Raw genomic sequence first — 8,821 nt, 5'->3', positions numbered from 1 at the left:
TTGGACTGTGGGGGAAACTGCAGCACCCAGAGGAAACCCACATAATCATGGGGAGAACATGCAAACTCCACACAGAAACGGCAACTGACCAGCCGAGGCTCGAACCAGCAACCTTCTCACTGTGAGGCGTCAGCGCTATCTACTGTGCCATCGCAGTACCCCATACCCTCCCCATCACCAAAAATATATTATCATATTCATTTTTAACATACTTTTAGTTCACATCTATTCTATTGTTATAAATGTTTCCATTTTAATATTATCTTGACTATAAATATATATGTAAATATATAAATAAATGAGTAAATAAATCCATAAATTCTGCATAAATAAACAATAAATAATTATTTAAAAATCAATAAATAAATGTATATTAAAAAAATCTACATGGAAGGGCATCTGCTGCGTAAAAACGTGCTAGATAAGTTGGCGATTCATTCCGCTGTGGCGATCCCAGATTAATAAAGGGACTAAGCCGAATAAAGAAAATAAATGAATGTATAAAAAAAAACACAAATTTCAGCACAAATAAATATATGAAAAATTATCCTGCCGGCAAGTAATTAATTAAATGAATTACATTTCCCCCCTTTTAAACGTTTATTTATTCTTAACTATAGTTGCATATTTACTTTTGAGGTCAACATGCTAATGAGAGGCTGTCTGTCAATCTTCAGAAGCCAGTAAAAATAAATAAAAATAAAAGAATGCTAAATATTTCTAACGATCAACCCATGATGGAATAAAGACCATATTCTGAAGATTGACAAACACCCTCTCATTAGCATAATGAGCTGAGACAAAGTAAACGTGCAACTACGAACAAGAATGAATGTAGGGGGGTCATGGGTCGGCGGGGTGGTAAACTTCCAGTTAAGAATTTTCTTTTCCCCCAACATTTGTGTCGTTTATTTATTTACCTCTCCACACTATTAATTAATTATCTAATTATTTATGCAGAAATTTGTAGATTATTACATATATTCATTTATTTGCATATTTATTTATTATATTTTTTATGCAGGACGAATGAATTTATTTACTAATTTATTTGTATATTGTGCGTATTTATTTATTTATTTATTTATTTATTGTTTTTGCAGGTTTTCCTCCTCCATAATCTATAAGCAATACTGGGTGAAAAGTCAAATCAGAAATCTAGAGAAATTCATTAATTCATTTTCTTTTCCGCTTAGTCCCTTTATCAATCTAGGGTCGCCACAGTGGAATAAACCGCCAACTTATCCAGCATATGTTTTACGCAGCAGATGCCCTTCCATCTGCAACCCAACACTGGGAAACACCCATACACTCTTACATTCACACACATACACTACAGCCAATTTAACTTATTCAATTCCCCTATAGCGCATGTCTTTGGAGTGTGGGTGAAACCGGACCATCCGGAGGAAACCCACGCAAACACAAGGAGAACATGCAAACTCCGGACAGAAAATGTAACTGCTCAAACCAGCCAACTTGTTGCTGTGAGGCGATCATGCTGTATCGAAAGCAGATGGCTACTTCCAGCAGGATAACGCGCCATGTAATAAAGTGTAAATCATCTTAGACTGATTTCTTGAACACGACAATGAGTTTACTGTACTTAAATGGCCTCCACAGTCACCAGATCTCAATTCAAGAGCTCTTTTGACATGTGGTGGAACGGGAGATTCAGAATATGGATGTGCAGCCTACAAATCTGAAGCAACTGTGTGATGCTATCATGTCAATGTGGAGCAAAGTCTCAGATTAATATTTCCAGTACCTTGTTGAATCTATGCCACAAAGCATTAAGGCAGTTCTGAAGGCAAGAGTGGGTCCAACCCAGTACTAATAAGGTGTACCTAAAAAAGTGGTCGGTGAGTGTAGAATTTATACAACTGTCCATTATAATTGCACTCTGCTTTCAAACATGTCTCCTTTTAAAATAAACCCATAGAAAGCCAGGATGAGACTCCTGGTTCCATGATCCGCTCCGCTCATCAATGTCATGATCATAAGAAAAAGATGAGATATAATGGTAAAAAAATGGTTTATTTTCACCACATCTCATGTTGAAGAGTATAAAACAAAAATATACACAAAGAAATGTTGTTCATGCATCTCAGAAATTTCAATTATCCATCACAAAGATGAAACTGACTTTGCGAGTTGGCAACAAATATGTTGGATCAATATTTTCCCTTCACCTTGAAACAATGTTTTTTTTTTTCAAGCAGCAATGCGTACAGTATGTGTCCGTGATGAGTATCTTAATATACTTTATTTAACATTTGCTGTACATGGTAGAGGTAACAGGTTACTGGTAAACTGCAAAAAAGGACCTTGTTTTATCAGAGAAAGCATTGTATTTGACACTCAAACATTGTGCAAATCTCCTGAGTTTTTGAAACAGCAAGACACTCCTTCTTTAACCATAATACTTTCATCTTAAGCTATAAAGAATGAAACCACAGTACAAAAAATGAATAAAGGCAGAGGCCATTGAAAATCAAAAAGTATAACAACACAATCCCAGAGCTTACGTTATATTAAAAATGAAACTTAAAACTGACTGTATAATATCATTATACATTACTATTAGATAATTCAGCAGATTTTTCAGACCTGCACTGTAAAAAGTGATTAGTTACTAAAAGCGAGTTAAGCTGCGGTCACATTTGACTTTTCTCCCCGTAGACATCCATTCATAAGCACGCGAATGCGTCAGACAGGAAACGCAGGGTCATGCATTCAGTCTCGCAGAACGCTGCAGTGCAAAGTTCAAGCTTGGTGAACTCTGACCTGCGAAATCGCATCACTTGACTGCGTGAGACCAATCGTGGATCAAAACATGACCTCTCTGGACAGAAATTTAAAACATGGAGCAATCGCTTCCTTTTTGAATGTCTAATAATCTTGTTTAATCCTGCCCCTTTTCGCAACGCCGTACGCTAGAATTTCACACACACAAACTCTAGTGTGACCGCAGCTTAAATCAATTGCCCTAAAAGCAACAAGTTGACTTTACAAAAATTGTAACTTGGAACTGTTAAATTGACTTAACTTTTATAATTATGCTAATTGTATTTACTTTTTTAAGTCAACTAATCCCTTTTTACAGTGTCAGACTATTTAAGCTGGTCTGTTTTTAAATATTTGGTGCTTCATTAAGTCTATAAAATCTATAATTATAACCTGAATTTAAAAAAGAACACACACTGAAAGAACAGATTTATTTTACTGTATGTCATTTTGCTAGATACAGAAAAGCAAGAAATAAATTTAAAAAATAATAAATAAATAATAATATAGGAGTATACACAGGCAGGCGCCCAAGAGGCATCTGAAACAGATGCTATCTATAAGGGTGCACCCTGCCACCCTGCAAATGCAGCTTGTATCTGAGATCTTGTCTCTTCGGTCATGATCCAAAGCTCATGACCATAGGTGAGAGTAGGAACGTAGATTGACCAGTAAATCAAGAGCTTTGCCTTTTGGCTCGGCTCCTTCTTTACCACAATGGACCAGTACATCGACCTTTTAACCTCACGTTACACCCTTCCCTCGCTCCTGAACAAAACCCAAACACACTTGAACTCCTCCACCGGGGCTAAGGACTCTCTTCTAACCTGGACCTTTTTATAGTGGAGCACCATGTCCTCGGACTTGGAGGTGCTGATTCTTATCCCAACTGCATCACACTTGAAAGCAAACCGCCCCAGTGCATGCTGAAGGTCCATGTTCGATGAAGCTAACAGAACAACATCATCTGCAGTTAACAGAGATGAAATCATGTGGTCCTCGAACCGGACCCCTCCAGCCCAAGGGTGCTCCTTAAAATTCTGTCCATAAAAATTATGAACAGAATTGGTGTCAAAGGGCAGCTCTGCCCGGGTCCAACATGCACTGGAAACAAGTCTGACTTACTGCCGGCAATGTGAAGCAAACTCCTACAATGTTCATACAGGTGACGAGACGCAGCTTTAACAGAGCGCCTCTGACCCCATACTCCCAGAGCACCCTCCACAGAATGCCACGAGGGCCATGGTCGAATACTTTCTCCAAGTCCATTAAACACATGTAGACTGGTTGGGCATAATCCCACGAACCCTTGAGCACTCTAGTGAGGGTTTAGAGCTGGTCCAGTGTACCACGGCCTGGACGAAAACCGCATTGTTCCTCCTTGGTCCTAAGTTTAACCAGTAACGGTGTATTGGAAAAAGGTGATTAGTTTACTTTTATTTTTAAAAAAAAAAGAGTACAATTAGCATAATTATAAAAATTAAGCCAACTTAACAGTTCCAAGTTACAATGGGTTTACTTTATTTTAGTGAAGTCAGCTTGTCGCTTTTAAGGCAATCAGTTTACTTGCTTTAATTAGCTAATCATTATTTACAATATAGAATAGAAAGATTTTTGCTCCTTTTTTTCTTTTTAAGCTATATATTTAAATAAATTGAAACAACACAATTCTTAAGGTTTTTTTGGGACAACTTAATTGTTTTATGTTTAACCCACTTAAATTTATAAAACAATTAAGTTAGCTTGATTGATTTGTGTTGTGGCAACATGAAGGAATGATGTGGAACCCTGCTTTTTTTACAGTGAAGGAAGACTTTGTTTATCTCCCTCATTTGCTTTCAGATTCATGACTACATTAATCAAATTAGACTTTCAGAACTGTCCAATATCATCATTTAGGAGCTGATTTCATAATCAAACATAATGCCTCGCTCTGCTTCAAAACATTATTAATTACCCTCAAACCAATAGCCTGAATGGGAAATTTGGCAGAATCTGCCCTTAGCATCTTGGCATTCATTCTAAGGGCTTAGTTGAGTCCACAGAGGTACATACTGGCACAGCCACATGCTCTTCTTTCCTCTTCTTCCTTCTGCTCTTCTCAAATAATAGCCAAGTTCTATTCCTGGACCATGTGTGAGTTTTTTTTTTGTCTCTGCACAGATGTTCAGAGATCTGCTGATTTTTCTACATCTAAAAATAGGCACCCAAAAAAAAAAAATTTTTTTTTCACAAAGATGAACCGGTCTTAAGTTCAGCAGAACAGGAATTTCACCTTCAAATCTTCCAGAAGATCTTCTTCCTGTAGAGCAGGAAGGCTATGAACACCCATATGGAGGTGGCCAGCAGGTTTTGTGCCAGGTGCTCTGTGTGTGATTGGCTGTTGGCCATTTTCCAGCGAAATGGGAAATATTCCTCAAACACTTCATGACCCACATACACCAAGATGGAATTCATACCTGAGGGAGAAAAAAATTGCTTAAAAATGCAAGTATGCACAATAGCACTAATTAACTTTAACAGCATTTTCCTATAGTCAGTTTTGTCCTTTTTTTGGTAAACTTTGTTTAAATGTCAGCAAGATTATTGTTAGGTACCTGAATAAAAATAACGACCTAATAGCACTGGTTATTAAAGGTGACAGCATTGCACCTTTGAGTACTAAGGCTTGTTAAAGAGACATTTTATCCAAAGCTAAAAATGCTGTCATGACTTACTCACGCTTCACATGTCACTAACATGTTTGGACGATTTATAATTGCAGCAAACTGTTTGCAAGCATTATAAGGGTCCAAGAAGATGATCGTTTAGATGCAGGTCACTGATGAGAAGATGACGGATGTTTACTGTATGATGACTGAAATGGCCTTAAACCCAGCAGGCACAAGACGTCAACATGACATCAGATTGACATTATACCCCAACGTCATGGGAACATTCCATTTTGTTTGGAAATGAAAATTGGGTGTACAGATGGAAACTCAACCATCTGTACACAACTTTTTATTTTGAGAAATTTTAAAATATTTTGGCACAGTAAACATGTCAGGCTAAATAATTTGAATGAATCATTGACTTCTGCTGTCTTCATTAGTTTCAAAAGCACAGATTTCATTACAATTTTCGAGAGGGTGCTCGCTGCAGAGCCATTTGAGCAGAGCTGAGCTCCAGCGAGGGGAGCATGAGCGCTTGCTTTGCCTCCTGTAAGCTGTTTTAATGCGTACACCAACTCCACCCCTAACCCTACCCCCAGTGACATCACTCGTAGAAGAAGTGCAAAAAAGGTGGAGCTCAAGCTCAAGCTCCCCCTCGCTGGAGCTCAGCTTGCCCAAATGGCTCTGCAGGGAGCACCACTTGCAATTTTCTGCTGGAGATACTGCTGTGCTATAAACATACATATACCATAGAAACAGTAAAGCAGAAAATGTTGGTAGTTTTGAAACCTTGACTTTTCCAAACCACGGTATACTTTAAAAACAGCTATTATTCCATGCCTAATTACCAACATAATTTTTAAGCCTATCAAGGAGAATATTATGATCGATTGTGTCAAATGCAGCATTAAGGTCCAATAACGCTAAGAGAGAAATCCTCCTGTTGTCCGATCGTGGTTGCAGGTCATTTGTAACTCATAGGAGTGCTGTTTCTGTGCTGTGAAATGCTCTAAATCCAGATTAGAATTTTTCACAGATATTGTTTCTCTGTAACAGTTGAGCAGATATGACTTTTTTTAGTATCTTTGATAGAAAAGGCAGGTTTGAAATAGGTCTATAATTTACTAATTATTTGGGATCAAGCTGTGTTTTTTTAATAAAAGGCTTAACGACAGCTAGTTTAAAAATTTTAGGCATATATCCTAAAAGTAGGGATGAATTTAAAATCTTAAGAGCGGGTTCAGAAACGTCTGTAAACAATTGTTTTAATAATTTGGTCAGTATAGGATCTAACATAGACATTGTTGACATACAGTCAAAGAGCTTAGAATGACCAAGAGGCGACACTCAATAGAACGTTCCATTGCAACAGCAGCGCCTAGTAACAGCCCCGGATTCCGCCATTATGGAGTGAAAGTGATCGGCCGTCCATTGGATCTCATTACTGTCGCGATGGCAAGCAGCTACTTTGTTTTTTATTTATTTATTCAAAAAGCGCATTAAAGTAGAGATACAACCTGAAAGACGACAATACAACCCCATTTTGAAAATAAATATTTTTACCCATTTGTCAGTGAATACAGGTAATGTATTTTAGTGCATTTAAACGAAAAATATTTATTAAATGGATATATTTATTAAAAATAATATTTTAGTCACCAAACATATTTAGAAACTGAAAGATAATACAATTAAACTCAACCAAAATATTGGCAAAAAAAAATACGACCTGCAAAACTTTAACTAAATTGTAACTTTTTTTTTTTTGCTTCTCTTGATTTTTCCTCTTTTTTAAATTTGTATTTAATGTTTTTCTATGACATATACAATTGGGTCTACTAGTTTCTGGACCACTGTCGTAAGTTATTTTGTTGAATAAGCTCCGGATTTGCCTTCAGTACTGACTAATCTAATGTATATGCACAAATATATTATTGTATATCTTCCTATTAAAAATTTTAATTTAAAAGATAGATTTGTGATGGGGTGTACTTATATATGCTGAGCACTGTAGACATTGTGGAGTTTCTTTCTTCTGTTGGACACAAAATAAGATAGAATAAGCTGAAAGGTAAGGTAAAGTAAGGCAGGTAACCACTGACTTTCATAGTATTTATTTTACCATGGAACTTTCTTCAAAATATCCCTTTAGGTTCAACAGAAAAAGACATTTTCATTTTTGGATGAACTATCCCTTTAGGTATACTTCAGCTTTTACATGAGTCAGGATACAGTGCATGTGACATTCCATGCACCACCTGTTTTTTATGACCATGCTTTCAATGTATGTGAGGCTCATACACATGCTTTGAATTGTTTTTGCACTTAGTTTGTCAATAAATTGTTGAAATGTCTAATGAAGAATGTGAGGTTCCTTGTAGCAATCTGTGTGTGTCACTTCAGGAAAACACACTTTCATTTGGACGTGTTGTTTCATTTTCGTTCTTTTAAATAATTTTATGTTAATTAATTCAGTATTTAATTAAATTATTAATTCATTTTCTTTTCCTATATTAATCAGGGGTCGCCAGAGCGGAATGAACCGGCAACTAGTCCAGCATATGTTTTTATGCAGCGGATACTCTTCCAGCCGCAACACAACATGTCTTAGATTCACACACACACTACAGCCAATTCAGCTTATTCAATTCACCTATACCACATGTCTTTGGACTGTGTTGGAAACCAGAGCACCCAGAGAAAACCCACACAAACACAAGGAGAACATGCAAACTCCACACAGAAACGCTAACTGACCCAGCGACCTTTTTGCTGTGAGGCGATCGTGCTACCCACTGCATCACTGTGACAGCCCTTAATTGAATTATAATATAATATTTTATAATGATTACTATAAGACATCTAATGAAACTGTTTTACTGCAAATACATATTGCAGAAAACAAGATATCACAATTGACATTTCTCCCCTGATATTTTACTGCCCTAGTACACATTAAGCCTTTATCCAGAGCGCTGCACAATATTATTAAATAAGCTGACTGTTTCTTTAAATAGACACACTAAAAACAATATTAAAGGCAGAGAGTGACAAAAACACTGAGCTTTAAGGTTGTTAATTGAGGGTAGACTGTCAGAAAAAAGTTTGTAATGTACTGCATGATTTAGTTCATGGCTTGTTACACTTATTTTATAAAATCCATATTGGAAAAAAAACTTGCATGTGATACAACACTTCAAATACAATGAAATATTGTAACACTTGTAACATCTGAGCTTACCAGGGTAGAAGAAGGGAGCTCCAGACCACCACTTCTTTACATCCACAGTGTAGTAAAAAAACACCAGAGCCACAAAAGCAAAACAGCTGAGAGTGGTCACATACGACAAAGACCTAAAACAAGAGACAAATGCACAATT

The 8,821-nt window shown here is 36.7% G+C and overlaps 1 protein-coding gene across 4 annotated transcripts in view; it reads right to left on the bottom strand.

Annotated features, from left to right (window-relative positions):
- Positions 1-2,018: 2,018 nt before the first annotated feature.
- hgsnat (heparan-alpha-glucosaminide N-acetyltransferase) overlaps positions 2,019-8,821 on the bottom strand; it is a 38,654-nt gene continuing 31,851 nt past the window's right edge. For 2 of the 4 annotated variants that reach the window (XM_087237020.1, XM_087237022.1), the window contains exons 17-18: positions 8,683-8,795; positions 4,171-5,246 (exon numbers count right to left, since the gene is read on the bottom strand). In XM_087237020.1, the coding sequence (XP_087093146.1) occupies positions 5,065-5,246; positions 8,683-8,795 (295 nt within the window). In that variant the 3' untranslated portion in view covers positions 4,171-5,064. Of the gene's footprint in view, positions 3,025-4,170; positions 5,247-8,682; positions 8,796-8,821 lie in introns of those variants that run through there. The other 2 variants (XR_015476446.1, XM_087237021.1) reach the window with 2 other exon arrangements.

The sequence above is a fragment of the Danio rerio genome, chromosome 1 (genome assembly GCF_052040795.2).
Source record: "Danio rerio strain M-AB ecotype USA chromosome 1, GRCz13ab, whole genome shotgun sequence".
NCBI classification, from domain to species: domain Eukaryota; kingdom Metazoa; phylum Chordata; class Actinopteri; order Cypriniformes; family Danionidae; genus Danio; species Danio rerio.
The sequence above is the reverse complement of the archived record's forward strand: the minus strand, read 5'-3'. Positions and strand labels throughout refer to the sequence as shown.